A 22215-nucleotide genomic window follows, 5' to 3' on the forward strand; every position below is an offset into this window, starting at 1 on the left:
CGCATATCGGTTACTACGATACAAAGCAATGATCTTTTACAAGTGTAGTTCGCAAGATGGCACGGTTAACGGGCTCACTGGCTCTCACCCGGGGGTCGCTGGCAGAGGGCAGCCTGTTCTTCCATCAGCACAGTACCATGTAAACAGAACAGGCTGCGCGCGGGAGCGAGGGGGTGGGGGGCGGGGGGCGGGTTGGGGGGGCTGGGAGCTGGAACAAGCCCAGCGAAGTCACACAGTAGCTGTTCGGGCCTTCCGGGTCGCCTCCTTCTGGTGGGAGCTGGAGGCCTTACCAAGCGGAGGGGAGACTGGGGACCATGGAAACGCGGGACAGATCCCGAGAAGGGCTCTCGCGTTGGAGAAATCCACTCGCAGGACCTCGGGTCCAGGAGCTGAGCTGCCAGATTCCGTGAGGACAAGCTGCATGGGAATCCTGTCAGCAACATCAGGACGGCCATGCTGGACACCCGCTTTCTTCTGTGCAAATTCAGGATGAAAGACTAGGAGCGGACGGGGGACCCTTCACTTTGCTTTCCCAGGAAAAAGGATCAAGAGTCAGAATATTGAACATCTCCTTCTTGCTTTGAAGATGAGAAGGAGATGGACCAGCTGCCGTCAGCCCCCAGCCAGCAGAGAAGACTTTGGTTTCTAACGGTGAAGAAACACAAAGAGAGTGGCCAACGGCTCGCTGTCACGTGCGCACCGTCTCCCCGGGGGTGGGGGCGGGGGGCCACTACACCTGTCCCTGGCACGGGTACGAGCTGCTCACGAGTACAACGTCTACATCAAATACTTGGGGCAGAAGGTGCAAGTCACAATTCAAATAGAACAGAATCTGGTTAAACGTTTCTCTTTTAAACAAAAATTCCTTTTGTTTTTATTTATTAATAATAATAACAATAATAATAACAATAATATCAACATTTACCCAAAACAATTCCTACATGATCAAGAATTAAAATAGGGGGCTGAGGATGCCCAGGGAGGAGGAGAAGGTTAGGAGGGAGGCAGGGCCCAAGACAACCCCCTGTTCTTCTTGCCTGTATCAAAGAGGCTGACAGGGAAAAGCGTGTGCGTGTATGTGTGTGTCTGAAGAACCACCGTGTGTAGCACAATATAAAATGAGAATGACAGGTGACGAGCATCGTGCACCACTGCTGGGTGTTCAGTCTGTGGGTAGGACCCGCAGGATGACAAAGGCAACCAACTTTCCAGGTTGTAAGAGGGGAGCTGAGTTATACACCAAAGAGAAGGCTCCCACTGAGACGTTCTGCCTGGCAACCGCTCAAGGCCAGGCCACCCTCGGCCTCCATGCTAACGGTCTGATGCGATTTGGGCCGCGCCAGAGACGTTTTTCATGGGATCCCAGCGGTAAAGACCTTCCCAGCTTCCTTCCAGGCTTGGGGGCTCTTTTTGTTTGTGTTTGGCTCTCTTTCTGGTCTCCAAGTGCCAGGGGCCGTCACCCCTTCTTCTCTCCCTTTCCCTAACCACTAAGATTCCAGACTTGTTGTCTGTTAGTATTTGCCCCTGTGGATCAGCAATGCGAAGGCATGGAGGCCGCTCGGGGGGTGGAGGCAGGGGAGGGGCGTGGCTCTGGGTCTCCAGCCTCGGTAGTTTTAACTGCTTTGTTCCTCTGTCTCAACAAAGGAAAGAAAGAGATAAAAAGGAAAAAAGAGAGGGAGAAACAAAGAAGAAAAGAGAGAAAATCACCTCCAAAAGAACACATACCAAAAAAAAAAAAGAAACCAAACCAAAACCAAACCAAACCAAACCACCAACTCAAATATACCAAATACACGTTCACAAAGGGTGACAAACATGGATATCCTGTTTATTTCCTTGGTGACTTGGTCATACAAGCATACATGGCAAAACCCCCTCAGAACCCAAAAGAACCGCACACTGATGAACCAATGTGAGGTCAGGAGCCACGACATTCTGGGTGGACAGAAACACAATGGCAATTTGGCGCAATGCTGCTAGATACTGTTGGTTTAAAGTCAACCTTTTCATCCCCGAGCTGTACACAAACCTGCAATGGAGCAGACACAGAGGATTAGTGCGCAGCAAAAGGCTCGGACGTTCACTTGAAAACTTTCACAACATGCAACCGGCTCACTTGACCTCAGGTATTTCAAGAGGGCTGCCACACTGAGGCCCGAAGATGGGCTGGCCAGATGGCTTAATGTTCATTTACGGGCTTCCGTCAGAGTTTTCAAAGACAGAAGCCATGCTACCTCCTGTGTGTTCAGGCATGACTCCAGCCAGGCTGGTCAGTGTACCTGTTTTCTACCACTGGCCTCTGATCGTTCCCCTGTCTGGAATAGTCTTCCACTTGCAGCACAGCCTTGGAAACTATGGCTGGACACGTTTTCTTGCTGAGTTTCCTGCTTTGGGACTGAGGTCAAGGACTGTCTTCTCCTTATTACCGCGGCCAGAGGTCCCCTGTCCTCCGAAGCCCCAGCTCACTTCCTGTTTCTATGTTTCCACAGCACCCTCAACATGTGTCTTCGCCCCGTAATTAAACCAAGGGACTATGGCCAGCATGCATTCTATATGCGCCCTACCCGCTCCCCGGAACAGCTACACGGCTTCGTGTGACAGGCCAGGAAGAGGCGAAGACCAAGGGGTGGGGGGGAGTGGTGCCGTCAAGTTCGCTGGCCACCCCGCACAGAAGGCAGCCCCGGACAGATCAGGGGCTGGCACTGGGCCCAAGGGCTGGGTCGGCCCTGGCGGGCGATACTCACTGTCCGGTTCCTCTTACACGCCTGCCTGTTCCATGCTGAAGGAGACCTCGGGGTGCTTGTAGCTGAGCAGGATGTCTGTAATGCACGTGGATGGGTAGCAAGAGGAGTTTAAATGCTGGCTGCCATCAGTCAGGTCTGGGTGCTCATGACCAACTAGACTCTCCCTGCATTCTGCAAGACCAGAGAGAACATGTGAGACTTGCAGGGAGCTGGGGGGTGGGCGTGGGAGGTGGGCAAGGGGGAGAGAGGAGGAAGAGAAATCGGAGCCCCCTGGAGCCGGACTCCCAGGCCTGAATGCTAGTTCACAGCGGGCCCTCCGTGTGTTCAGTGGCTGTGGGCTGGGCCAGGATTCTTCCCGTACTCCCGCAGGGTTCCACTTTGCCCTGTTCCTTTACTATCTCCCACCTCAGGCACTATCAACCCCTGCAGTGTGGAAGCAGACAGAACTGCTCCTGCAGGAAGATTTAGCTCTTGAAGGGAGCTGGTAATTCTACTGCTTGCAGGCCCAGGCGATGTTCTAAGCACTTTAAACTCACTAAGCCAACTAAGGCTCACAGCACCATCTAGAATCTAGGCTCTATGGTTTCTGCCACTTTATGGGAGGGTCCTCCCAGGCCAATTTGGCTGGCCACATCGTCTGGCCACGATCAGAGGCCAGTGGTAGAAAACAGGTACACTGACCAGCCTGGCTGGAGTCATGCCACTTCACCTCAGAAAGGTGTAGTGCCTTGTCCGTGGAGCCTGTAAAGGGCAAAGTTAGGATTTCTTGCAGACCTGTCCATTCCAAAGAGCCTATGCTTTGTATCTGTTATGATGCCCTCCCTTTACTGGTGCCAAGGAGAGGGAGACATAGTCCCTTACAACACAATGCCCTCTAATGAGAACTAGAAAAGTAGTTATTAAAGCAATATCTTATCGAAGCATTACAAAGACAGATGTGGTACCCCTGCACTCAACCAGAAGATACTTTGTGTGCTCATTCTCGATGGAGAGGAGTGGGAAGGGCTTTGGGTCCAGACCCCTTGGGGAAGCTCTGGCTTCCCATCTTCCCATGGACCCTTTCTACAGAAGAGGAGAAGAGTCACTAGTGAAGGGGGGGAGGGGCGCCCCATGCATAAGGCCCCTTACCCTCATTTTCCCCATCTTGAAACTGCTGGCTCCCCATGAGCGAGGACTGACTGAGAACCGCGTCCGACATCCGGGCAGAACTGAGTGCTTTCCCAGCCACGAGACTCATTCCCGGCAAATTATCCAGCTGCACCTGCAGAAAACAATTAGGAAGAGAAGTCAGGATACCAGATAATGTGCCACTCTCGGGAGACCCCCAAAGACAGCGGTTCACTCGAAGAGAGCGCAGGCAAAGGGCAGCCTCAGGCACCCCTCCCAGGCTGGACCACCCAGACTCCCTTCCTCCGCGGTGCCATCCAAACGGGGAGGCTGTACGGGCGACAGCGCAGGAAGCTGCCTCACCTTCCCCCATGGGGTGGGAGTGGGTGGGGGAGGACACGGCAAACCTCAGCTGGTGGTCACATGCCCTTGGCAATGACATAGCCTTCCAAAAACCAGGTTTCTGACCTATTCCCAGCGCGCCGAGGACTTGGTCTTAGGTCAGCGCTCCACATCAGCCCAGTCCAGCACAGAGCCACCAGTCCCAAGTGGCTACCGAGCACTTGAAGTGTGACTAGTGTGCCTGAAGAACTAAATTTTTTACATCTTATTTCATTTTAAATACACGTAAATTTGGCGGGCCACATGGGGCTAGTTGCTACTGTACTAGACAGTGCTGCCCTAGGAAAGCAAAGGTTTCGTGAGCGGGATTAGTTCCCTTTATCTGAGTAAGTTCAATGGAGCTGTCAGAAAACTAACCAAGAGCCTAGAAGTTCATCTGCTTGGTCTGGAGCTTAGACCGTTTGGGGAGAAGTTCAAGAACTCAGCCCGGAAGGAACAGAGAGCAACTAGTCTTGATTCCTCAGTCTAAAGTTGGGAGCGCTGATTCGACTAGTCTGTGAGGCTGATTCAAAAACATGCTTGCCTAGCTCCCAGAGGTGCTGGACCCCGGCTGAGAAAACCGGAAGGGCAGATGTGACCCCCCCATTGCTGAGTTCTGTTGTCAAGGTGGGACGGGCAGGATCCCACTGCTGAGAAGCAGGAGGGGCCAACATACATAAGCATCATCACTGTTCTGGATCGTGTGGTGTCTCTGGAGGGTCCGGGGCCTGTGGTGCTCACTGACAGAGGGGCGTGCTGGGTACCCAAGTCCATTGTGATCAGGTAGCTCCATTACTTGTCCTGGAGAACTTCTATCCATGCAGCTCCCTATGACAGACTCTGAGGAGACAGAGCAAAAGAGGGTCAGCAGATCTCGAGTTTCTCCCAACATTGTCAACTCCCATCAAAGAAATGTCTTGCCAGAGGCAATGAGCAATGGTGAGGACCACATGGGCATGATCTGCAATTCCTCAGCCGCCTAATGATGGTGCTCAGAGGAGCCTGGACCCGGGTGCCAACCCCAAGCCCTATGGCAGCTATGAGCCTCTTTATGGAGGGATCATAAACCCTCCCGAGAAAAATTCCATACAATGGCAATTGGACCTTTACTTTTTTCCTCATTCCTCTGTTGATTTGACAGTGCTGTTTCCCCCAAACCTACACGCACATAAGAATCTTTCTTGGAGCTTTCAGGAACCTCTATGCCGGGAGAATGGCCTCTAGTCCGCGGACGCCTTCTCCATCCTTCCCTGGCTTCCACCTCAGTGCACCAGCTCGGGCCCCTCTTCCACGTTTTGAACTGCCGTCCCCAGCTGCTTCCATGGCTCCTCCACAGTTTATTTTTCTACCTGGCCCTCCTCTCTCTCTCCTCACACTTACTTTGGTAATATCATCTATTTTCACGGCTTCAACTATATTGCCTCTAGGTAAAGAATTACTGAAATGCTCTTTTAATAAGCTCCACATCTGTAATTCCAACTATTTACTAGATACCTTTCCCTGGAGAGCTAACCGACATCTAACACTTAAACATGCCCAGCTCCAAACTCATCAACACCTCCCACCCCGGGTCCTTTTTCAGACGTAAGTCTTATTTTGGTGCCTATTTTCCTAATCTTCCAGACATGAGCTCATGGGGTCCCCCATTGACTCCTTCCTCCTGGTTCCACATCACCTCAAGGTTAACGGATCTACCGCTACAATGTCGGTCACTTGAGTCCCTCCCTTGCCAATCTCACTGCTTCCTCGGAACTCTTGCCTGGATTACTAACCATCCCTCCTCACCATCCCTGGACCGCCATTCTACAAAGATCCATCTTTTCACAGAGTAGCCCAGACTTTGTTTTCACAGCGCTGTCCCGGCCCCCTTTCCAGTGAGTACCTTATACTCCTCCCCCACATGCCAGCCTCTAGTCAAATGGGGGCACTTGACTCTTCCCCACGAACACACGACCCCAAGCAGGTAGCCTCCCTGCTCTCTCTCCCTGGAAATGCTTGCTTCTCCTTCCATTCCAGCCAATCCAAATGAACCCATCCTCCTACGTCCGTCTCAAATGTTAACATCTTGATGAAACTTTCCCTTTCAAACAGAAAAAAGATTTTTGCTTCAAGTGCCAGAAAACTTTATAAAACTTTATTACTCTAACATTATTCCTGACACCAAGTTCAACTGTGTATTTGCTTTAGCTGTTCCTATTAGCCTGTGAGTTCTCTGAGGACAAGAATTGTATCTTAGGCATGTCTGTGAGCCTTCAGTGTTCCAGAACACTGCCCTACCCCCAGTAGGTATGTAATACTTAGCTCTTTAATGGATATTAATAAATGCTCTCTTTATATGGGTTGGTATCCTGTCAGAGTCATGCACCCTGCAGACTAGATTTTGGAGCAAAGAGAGTTCGAGAGGACTGAATACTTCCTGATGACCAAGGTGGTCAAGAAGAATACCAGGGCCACACCTAAGTTGACAGGACCCTCCTGGGTAGCACTTTTGGCTCCAGTCCCTAAGAGCCTGGCACTCGAACATACGTTTTGTTTGCTTGCTTGATTTTTTTCAGTCAAAGCTCCTTGGCCACCACTGGGCTTATCTTCTGATGAACTCTACCTTGGCGAGACCAGGTTTTTAAAAAGTTGTCAATAGGAGACATGGCCCTAACGCTAACCATGCCATTCCAATGTTTATTTGAATAATGAAAGTAAAATGTACCGCATGAGTGTTGGGTAAAGGGCTTCAGGTCTCCATATTCAAAAGGTCTCCCACAGCAATCGAGGTCAGGCCTGGCTGGGGGGCTGAGGGAGGACGGGCTGGGAGGGGAGCCGACTGACGTGCATGTGGCTGGTGATGCAGCGTATTCTGGACAACAAGAGGAGGAGGGAGGCTTCCCAGCTGCCAAAGGTGCAGGAAGGCAAGTGAGAAATCTTTTGGAAGTTCTCTGAGCGAAGAGGCCAAAGACACAGCTAGAAGCCAGTTCTTTTGCTAGTGAAAGCTCAAAGCCAGAAGAGAGGGGATGAGCAAGGAAAGCCCCCGCCGGGCCTCGCTGTGTGGGCCAGTCCTCACTGATCTGAGCCCGGCCGCCCGGGGCCCCTCCGCGGGCACAGCTCTGGCGCTCGGCCCACGACGGCCAAAAGCCGCGGGCAGGGTGCGGTGCGGCCCGGGCCCTGCGGTCTGCCCTGCCAGGAAGCGACACAAACAGCGGCGGCTTGCTTCTTTGAGGTATTTCCTAGGGCCTGTCTTCTCCTTCCGGGCGGCTCACACCACCCGCTCACTTCCCTGCGGTTCTTTCCTGCTGGACGCCAACCTCATCCGCTGCACCTGCTTGCTCTGCCCAGGATGACACGAGAGCTCCCCCGTTTGGAGAGTTCCCCAAACGTGAGGCGACAGCAAAGCTACCAAAACGTACAGGTTCCAGATCTTGATAGTGAGCTCCTTCCCACCTCTTGGAGAGTTTATAGTCACCTTTCCCTCTCTTTTCTTGAACTTTTTATTCCCGAGAATGGCATTTCCCCGAACCCAAACACCCACCCTCGCCTGGGCCCTGCTGCCAGGAAGGCTGCGCTCTTCCTAGGCCTCATCCGGGGGGGGGGGAGGGGGGCAGCAGGCCTGACCAGGGCCAGCGCGGCGGAGCCAGCGATTGCTTGGGAAAATCGTGCAGCGAGCCTTCCCGACTCCCCAGCCTAGAACTCAGGAGCACAAGCTTTGGGGTCGGGGAGGCGTGGGCTTGAATCCCGGCTTCCCCAGGACTCCTGAGGAGTGGGACATCGGGCAAGCCGCCGGACCTCCCTGGGTCTCAGTGCATCGGTAAAGCAGGGCTCACTCCACAGGTCCCAAAGCGCTCGGTGCACCGTGAGAGCTCAGCCAAGACTGGGATCACTCATTACACTCATTCTGGAGGTGTTGGTTTTGAGGGCACAGGGCATGCTGAGCCAGCTGGCAGACACAAACAGGAAACCCCGCTTCCCGAATTGTGGGGACAACCTGCCCATATGTACAGGAACAAAGGAGTTACAGACACTTTAACTTCCAGAGATTGGTTTAGGAGATTGGTTGAATTTCCTCTGGTTTAGGAGAGACAAATGCAAGTTAAAAACCAGATGAGGGGCGCCTGGGTGGCTCAGTCGTTAAGCGTCTGCCTTCGGCTCGGGTCATGATCCCAGGGTCCTGGGATCGAGCCCCGCATCGGGCTCCCTTCTCCACGGGAAGCCTGCTTCTCCATCTCCCACTCCCCCTGCTTGTGTTCCCTCTCTCACTGTGTCTCTCTCTGTCAAATAAATAAAATCTTTAAAAAAAAAAAAAACAGATGAAAACACAGATTAACAGGAGTTAGGTGACAAAGTTTCCGTATAATGCACAGGCTGAAGCGCCGGCAGGACTGGTGCGTGGTGCAGAATGGGAGGCCAGGAGGCATGACGGGAAGAAGGGAAGCCCGGGAATCAGAACATTCGACGTCGGGGTCCAGCTCCATCCCCGACAGGGCACAAGCCTGGCTCCCACACATAATCTCAATGATTTCCCTATCTGAAAAATGAGGGTTGTTGGCGGGCTCCAAAGACACCACAGGTGAAAGCTCTCGAATAAACTGTAAGGGATTACACGAGTCAAGTGTCCTTTTTAATAAGAATGCTGAGTCCTGAGTCCCCAGTCCTTTGTGACTCTCCACAGAGACCTGCCGACCCGTGGAAGGGGTGTGCAGGGGCGGGGGCAGGTCAGGTGACTAACCTACTGACCGAGGGACAGGAAATCCAGGCTCCAGTCTGTGGTCCCTTCTGCCTCATGAGCAGCTAGAGGAACGGCCATGCTCACCGAAGGCGACAGAAATAACGGGGCAGAGAGGACCTCCAAGGGCAGCGTTCTCGGGTACCGACCAAAGTCAGGCGCAGAGTGTGCGGGGGCGGCCGTGCGATCATGCGGGGGGCACATCCCCAGAGGGCCCCGTGCACACCGCCCCCCTGCCCCGGGGACTCCGGGGGCGGCTTGCACAACTCTATTGAATCTGTCAATGTTGACTTGCCCTTACTCATTTACTGGACTCTAAGAGAAAAGGAGAGCAAAAATGCCATGTGTGCCTATTCCTCTCAAAGGTTCTGAGGGGTGAACCCTCCCGTCCTGTCATTGTTTCACCCCTCTGTGAGGCCTGAGTCCGCAAATATTGCTGAAGCTGATGAAGCTTGGGGGTGCGTGGAGGATGTGGTTTCTTTGTGAGTTCAGTTGGTAATCTCACTGTGTAAACCCATCATGCTGTTGTACTTGCAAAGTAAAAAAAAAAAAAAAAAAAAAAAAAAAATCAAGTATCCCCAACAGCACAGAAGGGAGATAAACCTTCTTTCTCGTTCTGGAGTGGCAGACAAGGGAGATCACAGGCAGCATGGGGCATGGACTGTGCTGGAAGCTCGCCACACTCGAGACACGCCTCTGGCATGTTGTGTGTTTGGCGCCCCGGCAGGGCCTGGCCCCGAACTGATTGGTAGCAGGTGGCCACAAAGGAAATAAGACTATAGTGGACTATCACCACTGATCCCTGTTCCTCTAGCCTTACGAAATTTTAGGAAGATCTCACTAGCTCTATTCCTTAATAATTACACCTCTTACAGCACTCATTCTGTAGCACTTCAGGCTAATGCTGTTTATGAGCTTGTCTTCCTTCCCCCAGCAGAGTGTAAGCCCCCTGAGGGCAGGTTTTTTATCTTTCCACCCCTGCACTCCCCACGGCTCCTACAAGACCATCTTGTGCAACCCAGTCCTTCAGTAAACTGCTGAATTTGCCGACATGGGAATAACAGATGAAGGGTCTTGGGACTAGTATGTCACTACACAGAGATAGAAGGATCATTCAAGGACGGCGGGCATTCCTTTCTGTCCAAAGAGATAAACAAGCACGAGCCTCCCCCACTGGCCTGCGGAGGGTAGGCGGGGGAGGAGAGGGGCCTAGCATTAGAACCCCTGTTGGCAAAAGTGGCAGCCAATTATCTGGTGGTTCTTCGGTAGGGTAACACTATGAGCGCTCAAGTTTTTATATTTTTTTATTTTATTATGTTAAGCACCATACATTACATCGTTAGTTTTTGATGTAGTGTTCCATGATTCATTGTTTGTGCATAACACCCAGTGCTCCATGCAGAATGTGCCCTCTTTAATACCCGTCACCAGGCTAACCCATCCCCCCACCCCTCCCCTCTAGAACCCTCAGTTTGTTTTTCAGAGTCCATAGTCTCTCATGGTTCGTCTCCCGCTCCGAATTCCCCCCCACCTTCATTCTTCCCTTCCTACTACCTTCTTCTTCTTTTTTTTTTTTTAACATAAAATGTATTATTTGTTTCAGAGGTACAGGTCTGTGATTAAAGAACAGAATCATGTCAGGTTAAAGCGGGAAAAGATGGTGGAGCCACAGTTTCTACTGTAAAAGGGACTGTAACATATATACATATATATATATATATATATATACAGACACACACACACACACACACACACACACACACACACAAAGGGTGGCTGTGGAAAAGAAAGGAGTAACGGAGCTGAGAGCCTCAGGCATGGAGCAGAAGTACTGCAGACATGAATCCCATCCTCCTTCTCTTTGGGAGCATTTAGCTTAACGTCCTCCGTTACACAGATGAGGAAAGAGGAGACGTGATGTGCCGGGCCCACGGTCACGGAGGAAGCTCGTGTTGTCTAAGGTAAGGACAATGGGGACACCTCAGGGGAAGACATCATTTTAAACACACAGACGTCCACGTCCGCGGGTGACTAGAACTCTTGAGCAGCACGGGGCTCCCCGAGGCCAGTCGTTTCCGTATTGCATTATCTCACTACACTGGGTTATAAACTTGTGGCTTTATTCATTAAAGACAATTGTAGATGTGGCTTCAAGAGTCACAGAATAGGAACAGATGTTAGAAGGAGACAAGATGAATAGTATTCAAGCAAGAAAAGGCATCCTCTGTGGCTAAGTTAAAGAGAGAGTTTAAAACTGAGGGTTGCTGGGGGCGCCTGGGTGGCTCTGTCGGTTGGGCATCTGCCTTCGGCCCGGGTCGTGATCCCGGGGTCCTGGGATCGAGCCCCGCATCGGGCTCCCTGCTCCGCGGGAGCCTGTTTCTCCCTCTCCCTCTGCCTGCCGCTCCCCCTGCTTATGCTCTCTCTCTGCGTCAAATAAATCTTTACAAAAAACAACAACAACAAAAAACTGAGGGTTGCTGGAGGGGAGAGGGGTGGGGGATGGGGTAACTGGTGATGGACATTTAAGGAGGGCACGTGATGTAATGAGCACTGGGTGTTACGGAAGACTGATGAATCACTGACCGCTACCTCTGAAACCAATAACATACGTTAATTGAATTTAAATAAAAATAAATTTTAAAAAAGAGTAAGTTTAGAGTCAACTGGGTAGAAAGAAGGAAGAATCATCTCTACAATGTATTAGCAAGCAGGGCAGGAGCTAAGATTACAATTTCTAGAAAAGCTCGTTATCAAAGGTCAGGAAAAGAAGGTTTAAGAAATAAAGGGCTTTTGGAGGGGAAGGTACTGGCAAAGCTGCTAACGAGGCACAGGGCAGTCTTGAGCTAAAAGCTTTAGGGATGTACTTATTGCTTGATCCTCCCAGAGACCAGAAGAGATGTCTGGAGGGGATGAGGGTGGCGATGGTGGTGCACGGGACAGGAGGAGGGAGAGGGAGGACACAAGTACGGAGAGCAACTCAGCCAGGAGAAGAAGTAGGGGCGGGCGGTTTGTCAAGGAACCATAGAACTGTGAAGTTCTGGCCGGAAGGGAAGGTCTTAGGACTTCCTGTGGCACAAGGCAGCTGGATCTAGATCAGACTCTGGATCTCTGAAAACCTCCACCCACATAGAAACAATCTATAAAATGGGATTTAAGGCCAATTTAATTTTTACTGCTGCTGTGGACTTTGGTTCTATTAATTATCAGACACAACTCCCGTTTGCATGTAAGAGCTGTGCTCCCTTTATGTCTGCATCTAAAATACGAACATGCTGCATACTCTTATAGAACATATAATTGTCTTAAACTTTAATAAATGAGCATTTTACAAGTGAAAAAAAAAAAAAGAAAACCTCTGTCCTTGGCTTCTACTCCTTCCTTCGTGTGCACTACACTTCTAACGCATCAAACCTGCTTGCTTTCCCCCCAGAACATCACCAAGGCACCCCGCCTACTGGGCTTTCCCCTGGCTTCTCCCCTACATCCAAATGGCAAATTCCTCTTCATCCACCAAGACCCGACTCAAATGTCACTTACTGCTGGAAACCTACCCCATTCTTCTGACTGAGAACTCTCTCTCCCCCTTCTGGTGCCCACGAAGCACCTGTACCGGCCGACTACATTCTACCTCACCGTAGGCACCAAGGAGACGAGCGAGCCTGCTGAAGGGGGGGAGGGGGTGTTCCTCTGACAATTATGGGACACAGGCGAATTCAAGCCCCCCAGCCTTTCTGTACACAGGAGTCACACAGGAGGGAAAACTGGGGAGAAATGAGAATTTTTGAAGAAAAACATTTCAAAAGGTGTTTTCATGCATGGCATTCCAGGATGGGGCCGGGGAGGGGGGGAGCAGGGAGTGGACACTGCTCCGGCTTTGCTCTGTCCTCACTGCCGTGCACACCTGGGACGTGCTTAGTCAGCATCTCCTGCAGTGAACGGAGTTAACTCCTGGGTTCAGGTGCCACTTAACAGCCGTGAGGGGGCAAATTACTTAATCTGTGTCTCATTTGTCTCATTGGTGAAATGGGGACAGGAAGAGTTACTGCCTTATAGGGTTGCTGTGAGGATTAAATGAACTTGTATGTGAATAGCAGTGGGTGTCTGGCACATGGAAAGCCCTGTAGAGATGTCAGCCATTCTCCTCCTTTTTACACCAACTACAGTATGTTAATCTGGTGAAAAGCTTTCATTCACGCAGGAAGCTTTTCCTCAGTATCCCTGATACTATCATCCTGCCTCTGCTGGAACACTCCCAGTGACAGAAAGCTCCCAGGCTGCTGGAGCAGCTTATTCTAGAAAATTCTTAGGAAGGTCTTCCACAGGAGTTGACATTTGCTGACACTTCTATCCTGATCTTGGTCCTGGCCCATAATACGGACTCCAAAAAGTCTAAACCCTTCTTCCACGTGGTTATGATGGTTCTCCCTAGTTTCTTTTTTTCTCCCAAGCCTAAACATTGCCAGGTCTGTCAGCCATTCCACATATGACCTGATTCTGAAATCTCCCACCATCCTATGTCCACCTACAAACACAGCAGCCGCCGGTGAACACAGTATGTCTGACTGGTGCAGGCCTCTAAGCTGAATGGCACCCATCTGCTCAAAAACCCAGGATTTTAAACTGTTTTAGGCAAGCACATGTCCCTCCTTATCCGTGCATTACTAAGCACAACCGGAAAGCACCAAGTCTTCTTCATAAACTGATTCAGAGCAAGGCCTTCTGTCCTGCTCTGTTCCACGGGACCTAATTCCCCAGGAGTTTGTGTGTTGACCTTAAAGGACAGGCCAGGAGATGCAGGTAGCTCCAAGACGGGGAGGATGGAAGATATGCTCGGTTTCGAGATGGTTTATTTTCTGGATAGGCTCATTTTCTGTGACCTATGTTGACAGGATGGATGTCAGTGCAGCTTTTGTCTCGGATGAATGCTAGGATGACGATGGAAGATTTTCAGAGTATAAATGACTGCTGGTAATCCTAATCTCCTTCAGGATGGAAATGAATGTACTCATGCATTACACAAAGTGATGCAGGAAAACACCGAGGATCCCTTATGACGCTGGGATATTCTGTATTTAGCTGGTTAATGAGAGGAGCAGAGTAGTAATAACGCCTCACATGTCCATCATCCTTGCTGAGTAGCAAGTGCTTCTCTCATCCTCACATGTGCGTGTGCACACGCATTGTGTGTAAACACGGCACATACATGCACGTTTTTATCTTCCCAAATACTCTGCAAAGCATCATTATTCCTCCTGCTCATTTTTCACAGAGGAGAACTTAAGAACCTGGGGTTTAAGTGACAAGGTTACAGCATTCGTGATAGAGGCGAGTCTGGAACTGAGGGGCGTTTTTGACTCTTGGTCCAACACCATTTACACAAAGCCGTATTTCCTTAGCACTGGCTGATTTTGTTCTACTACAGAAGTTAAAGTGGGCTATTTTGATGACAGGAAATTCTGGATTCCAAGGAACCATGGTACGAATAGGAGAAATGGGAACTATCCTTACCGACTGGATTATGTAAGCGCTAACTTCCTATCGCTATCTTTTTATTTTGAAAGCAGTCCCCTTAAGGACCAGTACCTGCTCCCTACATCCTTCTCCCCCATAAGGTCCTGCAGGTCTTCCCAGGAATTCTTTTTCTCTTAGGAACACAGAGCCCTGGCTGGAAAAAGACACCGTCCCTGAGTTCGGGCAGACTGGCCCGGGATGCTTACCCCGAAGGGGCTCTTACCTCGGCTGGACACCTTATTTCTACTGAATGCAGTTGACTGATGCCGGTAGGGATGCATCCCCAACTCCTGCGCGTGGCTCACAGTTCCCAGTAAAGACTCGGGGTCCCCGGGTCCGCCAGTACTCAAGAGCAGGGGGCTGTCACGGCAACCTTTGGTCACTGTGTTTGAGCTCTTCCTGTCCGGGAAGCTGTCCTTGGCCGCCTCACAGGAGCACTCCTCTTCCATGCTCTCCGAGCGCAGGAGGGCCGGCTGCTGGGCGTACCCGTGCGCGGGGCTGTGGGGCGCGGCCTGCGACAGGCATTCCTGGGCCCTGATCTGTAGGAGATGCTGGGGGCTGGTGTGGTGGTGGTGATACGAGTCAGCATTCTGATACGGTAAAGCCGGGCGCTCTGTCATGGTCTGTCCCCCGAGACCGGGAGCCAGGCTCCCCGCGTCCCCCTGGTTCATGTGCCGGAACAGGTCGTGGTAGTCCTGCTGCTGCCGCTGCCTCTTCACGAGCTGCGCGAACTCGGCCGGGGGCAGCCGGATGTCCGAGTGGCCGCTGAGCGAATGCCGGGGGGAGAGCAGTCCCTGGAGGATGTGCGGCACCTGCTGGTGTCTCGTATAGTCGGGCGGCGTGGGGGACAGCAGGGCCTGCTGCAGGGCCGACGCCGCGTAGTGCGCTGGCTGCTGATGGGCGCTGGGAGGGAAGGTGGGGAATTGGTCAAGTGGAGGGACTTTCAGGGCTTGGGTTGGAGGGAACCCCACTCCTGTTGAAGGGCTGAAGCTGCTGGGGGAACCCCGGGACGGGTCCGAAAACAGATGGGGGTGTAAGTGCGCCTGGTCGTAGTTAGCAGGGGAGAACCGATTCCCGTTCGAGCTGCAGACACAAAAGGGAGTGAGTACCAGGCATCCGCGTGACAAGTGCGCTAGACTCCCCTGGGGAACAGCTACTCCTCTTCCTCAGTAGGGAGCCCTCCCTCCCCGGGACAGGGAAGAGCGGTGGGCCGGGGGAGATGCGGATGCACGCGGCATCCCGACTCGTCCTTGCATTCGCTCCTCTGGTCACCTCCAGGGGACACGGGGCACCGTGTGGGGGACAGCTCCAGCTCCAGCTTCAAGAGAGCGACTTGGCCTACTTTACAGCATCTCTGAGCTACTAAGAAGCACCAAGCTCTCAGAGTAAGAGTGACAGAGGGAAAGAACCCTAAAAAAATAGACAAGGGGTCTGGCATTTTTAGAAATTCCTCTAATAGGCCATTTTCTTCTTTGGAGACAAATAGGAAGGTAGCTTTGTCATTTTCCTTCTCTGTCTCATTATTAGCACTTCGATCCTGGGTCAATAAACAGGTTTCAAGTTCATCCCAAACCCACCCCCCTGATTTTGGAAAGGGTGAGACGAGCACAGCCCAGCCAGACTCACTCTCCTCCCCTTCTCCTCTCTCGCCCTGCTAAGGGGCTTCCTCCCTCCCGGATCACCTGGACAGACGGCCGGTGCCTGCCCGCGGCCTCACCTGTGGGCCTCTGCGCTGTCGGCACTCAGCTGCTTGGACAAGGGGCGGTGCCCGTAGCTGAAGGTGGCCATCAGGCTGGTACGGTGCTGCATCTGAATCTGACTGGCACTGGGGCTGATGGAGACGCCTCGCCCGGCAGAGCCTGCAGCTGTCCCCGGCATACTGCTGAGCATGTCAACGGGCTCCTGTACTTGGATGGTCACCTGCTGTGACTGCGGCGGCTGCTGGAGGCCCAGGCAGGTTAGGGCCACGCTGGGAGGAGGGGAGCAGTTCTCGGGCTGCTGCTGGAAGACTGCACCGCGGGACGGTAAGCCTGGAAACTGGGAGGGCGAGGCGGCGCCTGGAGAGAGAGGAAACCCAGGATGACCCAATGCCCGGGTCACCTGCCAGCTGGAAGGTGGCGGGACTGGCGAGGACACTCACACTGGACACCGTCTAGATCAGCGCTTCACAAACTGCGGCGTGTGGAGAACTTGTTAAAACACAGATTTCTGGGTCCTACCCGCAGAATTCTGGGTGGGGTCCAGGTGGGGCCCCAAGAATTTGTATTTTCAGTAAGTGGCTCTGAAAGGTGGTCCTGGAGTATTCTTTGAGTAGCTCTGATCTAGGGCAGAGCTTAGCAAACTCAAATGGACATACGAATGGCCCAGGGATCTTGCTGAAATGCAGACTGTGATGCAGCACGTCTGGGCTGGGACCCGAGACCCTACTTTTCCTGCTGATACCGTTGGTCGGGGGACCCCACATGGAGTAGGAAGGGCCTAGAGACCAATCCAGACTCTTCAGGGGCTCTAGATTGTGTGGCGTTACTTAAGAGATTACCAGTTTGGGGAACACTAAATCCTCAACTCATTGGTCTCTGAAGACCCGTAGCAATTTGGGTATACTCATCTCAACCTCCTCCTAAACACCCACAAGAGAGGACCCCACATGTACGATGGAGAACCAACCAGAGGCATGACGGTAAGGGAGGTTCTGGTAGCAGCTTTTTTTATTTGGTAGGGTCGGAGGGCGTTTTACTGAAAATAATTGTAATAGTGACCCTTTATTGAGAACTATCTTGTGCCAGAGACTGTTCCAAGTGTTTTTCATATATTCATTCATTAAGTACTATAATTATCCCTATCTTACCTTTGAAGAGGCTAAGGCATGCAGAAGTTAAGTAACTTACCTGAGGCTGCACAGCTAAGGTGTGGGTGGGACCGAGATTCAAACCAAGGCGGCCTGGCTCGAGAGCCTACACCCTTAAACACTACTGCACACGAGCAACACTCAAGACTAGGACTCATCTTCTCCACGTGGCTTATCATGTTTCAGTGTAAACCTCCACACTCACCGTGGGGCTGGATCATGGCACTGCTCATGGGGGGAGGACTATTACTGGGTGGTCTGAAGAGATGGTTGTTGGGGTGGTTGGGGGGTGGGCTGGAAGGCTGAATCCTTAACCTTAAAAAAACAACAAAACCAGACAAATAAGTAAATTTCCTGAGGTGACAGTATAACCTTGATCTTACTCTCAGCCATACGCTACACATAAGCAGAAACGATTTCTTTTTTTAAGTTTTGATAAGCCTCCAGGCTAGAAAAACATACATACATCCCCCACCACAGTGTCCGTGGACCTACCCACACCTTAGTTTGCCAGACTTCCCAGACAAAGAGAGGCAGGGGGCGTGTGGGCCTGGGTCTTGGCTGGCATGACTGTCACATTACTTTGTCTGTGGGGCTAAGAAAAGGAAGTGGCACGGGACTGAACCCAGTTAGGATTTCAGGGAGGCAGCTAACATTTAAACTGATCTCTCTGCTTTTCACAGAGGTTCTTCCAAGATGAATGCTGAAGTCAGTCAATGCCTCCCGTAAGAGGCAGGCCAAGGATGGCAATTGTAGAGACAATGGCTGAGGCGTGAGACCAGTGATTCATTACCTCTGGAGCTGGTGGGTAAGAAGGGCTGGCTGATTTTCACATGCAGCCTGAAGAGGTGGAGAAGGCTGAGGAGGACAGATAGAATCCTAAACATATGGGGGAAAGGAGAAAAATAATTGTCAGCTTGAGGATCAATCAGAGCTATTCTCGGGAAGGGAAGAAACAGAAAGAACTATCTGTGACTGAGCTTTATGCTTTTGTGGTTCGTCCAAAAGTTTGATTACCTTTACTCAAACAAGTCAACCATAAACATAACTCCATTCTGCCCTGCGTGATCTCCTCCAAAATTCACAGGCAAATCAGCCCGAGAGCAAACTCCAAACAAGCTGGAGCGAGCAAAGAGTGAAGGCCTACTTGAATCTGCTGCTGGAGAATGTGGTGGTGCTGCTCCTGCTGGTATAACATATGCTGCTGCTGAGTCTTCTCCAGGGCTCGCTCATCAATGTGCCCCCCGTACATCTTCTGCAGCTGCTCGCACTCCTGAAGGGAAAGCAGGTAATACAGATGGGGCGCAGCCGGGCCCACCCTATGCAGGGACGTCAGCAGATGCAGATCTGCCCCAAGGTCTCAGGGGCAGGAAGAGCCCCAAGAGAAGAGCAGTGTCCTTAATGAGCAACCGACCCAGCTGTATATAGGCATTCGCGTCCTAAATACGTTCACGTTCCGTGCTGGGTGAACGAATGGAAGATACCAGGGGTGGCCCATGGGCCAGTGGAAGTGTCCAGTGTGAAATCTGTGTGCAGAGCACCTGTCGCTTGAAGCCTGGTCATCAGGAAGGCAGAAAGGGAACTGGCCCTTAACAGAAGCCTGGAGGTACCCTTCCTTCCTCTGGGAGGCCCCATTCCATACCCACTGGAGACTATGCCAGGTGGCAACAGCGCCGAGCAGGCTCCAGCAAGACCCAGCGCCCATAAATCATGAGAGGAATGCCAAGGCTGCTTAGAAGCACCTTCCCTGAGGCTTCCCACCGAAACCCATGCCCAGGAATCCGTCTCTAAAAATTACAGAGACGGGAGGAAAATCTAGGCCTTTCACGGGGGGTGGGGGGCTGCCGTTCGAGCCTGGGGAAAGCCGTACATACCAAGGAGTAGGGAAGGAGCGTTAGGAAGCTACACGGATCTGAACCTTGACAGGGATGGGGCGGCGATTTGCCCGCCCACTACTCCTGCACGCGCTACTGCTCGGCGTGCCCGCGCTTCTGCGGAGGGGCTGCCGCCCCCGCCGTTACCTGCTGCAGCTGTCTGATGCTACTGCTGCTCGCCAGCTTCTCCAGGTGAGCTTTGAAGGCCTGGACGCTTGCGGCCCCGTCTGAGAACCGGCGCACGGGGGAGAAACGCTCCGTGGGGAGGTGCAGGCTGTTGGAGTCCTTGTAGGTGGAGCTGAATACATGGGAAGAGAAGGTTAGGGGCGAGGACTCAGCTGCTCGGACCAAATCACCCAGGGACGGCTGTTCCAGAACGCAAAGGTGGCTGGCTGCTCGAGCAGCCCTGCGCATTACGCCACCTCCAGGCCGTCTCCAGAGGCCGGCCGCGGCCCTAGCCTGCTGCCCTTCCGAGAACTCCAGCTGCACAGCTTCCACTTCCACTTACCTTTAGCTGGCTTACTTTCCAAGCCCGGTGAGGTCCTGGGATCAAATACATCCAAGTTCTTACAAATATACTAGGTCAGACACAAGAGCTTCTCAGTGGCCCTCAGGCCAAGCTGCACAGGAAATCTGGCTTTTACAATCATGTCTGGCTAGTGCCTCTAGAAACCTCAAATCCACTGTTTGACCCAGTTTTCCCTGAGCAGCACTCTCCGAATGACCAGAAGGAAACTATGGTCAGCTTTGTGGCAAAGGCCTGGCTCGGAAGTCAAAGGTTCTGGGCTGGAAAGTGGAGGGTGGAGGTTCAAGCGGGAGGATGGGGGGGCTTTTGAGCCCCAGATGGAGACGGCACACTCTCAACGAATGCGGGCCTCAAGATCCTGCGTGCGTACCTGGTCAATGCAAATACAATTGGCCACTGTGAAAATTAACTTCCCAGAGCAGCACGCCTCCCCCCAACCTCCTAGTGAAAGAGGAATCGTGTGGACAAAAATCCCACGGCTCAGTCAGAACAGAGCCGGGATCTTACAGAAAGAAAGAACAAGCTATCAGTAAGGAATGCCTAAGACAGCATGGGAGTTAGACGCTAACACCTCTACTCCTTACCTAATCAGAAAGAGATGCTTATGGGTTGAGGTAAGCAGATAAAAGACTGCCAAGGCAGCATTCCAGCAGCTGATGGAAAGGATCAGGGTTTCATGTCCAGGGCAGAGATGATATCACACTGAACTATGGGTGAAATGATGTACCCCTGTACCCCCTTGCCAGCTACTCACTCTGGACTGAAGCAGAGCAAGGCTAAGGAAGCAGGTGGACAAGCGAGTTCAAATACAATGCAGACAGGGAGGGTCTGGGGGGGCGGGGGGGGGGGGCTGATGACTGTGCGGAGTGGTCCAGGGTTGTGGCCATGGGGGCAAACCCTTTACCCTCTCTTTGCTAATGATGACTTCGGTTTCAGGCTCTACCGGAAGCTCGACACAGTGGTGCGCTGATGAAATGAGTACAAACACACGTGTGTAACACAAAAGACGCACGGTTTTGGCAGACACTCTCCAGAAACGGGGATCACGAAAGCCGCTTTCAGGAGCACTTCCTCAGTACTTCCTATGTTTCTACTTCAGGGGTCTGGAGTCAAAGACAGCAAATACTATTTTCTCCTAACATTCGACCCTTACGCTTTCGATATTTTCTGATAATGGACCCATTTCTGATTCACTCAGAAAGCTGTGTTCTGCAAGGCGTTCATTAAGCCTGTCTGCACAAAACCCACCCTCCCCCCTCAGAGCCGCTCTCCCAGGCCCGGGTATTTCGTGACTTTTCCAGAAGCTCCCGTTGTGCAGAGACTGACCCTGGTCAGTCGGGCACAGGAACTTCAGAGGAAGAGTTCTGATGGGAGTTGCTCATTTCAGAAGCACTCACAGGATCCACTGTGTTTTATTCTTACTTGCAATCACGTTCAAACTCAGGACAGCCCCATATCAGGCTGACGTTCCCACTACACTTTTCAAATAGGAACTTGGTTCCCCACCTAGATAAAATCCATCCTGTGTTCGCTTTTTTAAAATTATGCTTTACATTTTTTTTAAGCTTTTAAAATTACACATTTCCAAGATCGAAACGGTTGATCAGAGCCCTCTTCCGTCTCCATGCTGGACTTCATGAATGACACCCCAGAAGAATAGATGTATATATGCTGTTCTTGAATCATTTCCTCCGGAAAATGAGAGGAACTCAATAATCTGTCTAGGCCACCCATTTCCAGTGTTTTCTGGCCCTGCAAAGGTGCTCTTGTCCTCTGCAGACTACCTTCAGTCTCTCGTGCTGCCGTGTTTTTACAGGAATCCCACCAAGACAGGCTGAGTTTGCATAAATGCCCCGTCTTGCACAATCTGCCACTCATCAAGTATTCATTCCAGTTCAAACTGGCTTGGCCACAGGAAACCCTTGAAACGCTCCACCACGAGTGTTCACACGAACACAGACGGCGGACACATTTCCAGCAGGCCAGGCCTGGACGGTGACTGTAGGCAGGGCGGCAACCACACACACAGGGAGCTGTGGCCGACATAGCCTTCCTCACTAGACACACGGACACAGGGCAGGAGACCCGTGAGAGAGGCTGACTGTGGAGAGGCGCCGATCTCCACGTTTCCCCCGACAGGAGGGTCTCCTGAGGAACACGGACGATGAAACAAGGATACCCGAGGGACTTTGGCTGGACAACAGACCCTGACAAAGGCTCAACAACTGTCAGGCTGTGGAGGCAGGGAAGACACAGACAGGGAGAAAAAAGAAATAAAGGTTCTGTTGGCTAACAGTGGTGAGCTCGGTGTTGTTGAGAAATCATGGAAAATTTAAGCCGGTGTGGGGGGGGTTGGGGGGGAGGGTGGGGGGGCACCTCTCCAACCATCACCCCAAGTCCCTTCTCTTGCAGTGCCCTCACAGTGTAAGTCCGGAGAGATTTTCCTTAGGAAAATACTGTCCCTCTGCACCGGAGTTTTTGTTGGAGAGCCGTCATTCCTGCTACTCCGACCA

At 52.0% G+C, this 22215-nt stretch overlaps 1 protein-coding gene across 10 annotated transcripts in view; it reads right to left on the bottom strand.

Annotated features, from left to right (window-relative positions):
* Window positions 1–1804: 1804 nt before the first annotated feature.
* Window positions 1805–22215, bottom strand: part of SIK3 (SIK family kinase 3) — a 237990-nt gene continuing 217579 nt past the window's right edge. For 6 of the 10 annotated variants that reach the window (XM_027578751.1, XM_027578744.1, XM_027578745.1 and 3 more), the window contains 10 exons: window positions 19324–19474; window positions 18450–18575; window positions 18096–18181; window positions 17508–17617; window positions 16172–16511; window positions 14678–15537; window positions 4909–5072; window positions 3873–4005; window positions 2745–2915; window positions 1805–2029 (listed from right to left, as the gene is read on the bottom strand). In XM_027578751.1, coding sequence (XP_027434552.1) covers window positions 2758–2915; window positions 3873–4005; window positions 4909–5072; window positions 14678–15537; window positions 16172–16511; window positions 17508–17617; window positions 18096–18181; window positions 18450–18575; window positions 19324–19474 — 2128 coding nt within the window. In that variant the 3' untranslated portion in view covers window positions 1805–2029; window positions 2745–2757. The remainder of the gene's footprint in view (window positions 2030–2744; window positions 2916–3872; window positions 4006–4908; window positions 5073–14677; window positions 15538–16171; window positions 16512–17507; window positions 17618–18095; window positions 18182–18449; window positions 18576–19323; window positions 19475–22215) is intronic. The other 4 variants (XM_027578752.1, XM_027578749.1, XM_027578753.1 and 1 more) reach the window with 3 other exon arrangements.

Source organism: Zalophus californianus, chromosome 11, assembly GCF_009762305.2.
Source record: "Zalophus californianus isolate mZalCal1 chromosome 11, mZalCal1.pri.v2, whole genome shotgun sequence".
Classification (NCBI taxonomy): domain Eukaryota; kingdom Metazoa; phylum Chordata; class Mammalia; order Carnivora; family Otariidae; genus Zalophus; species Zalophus californianus.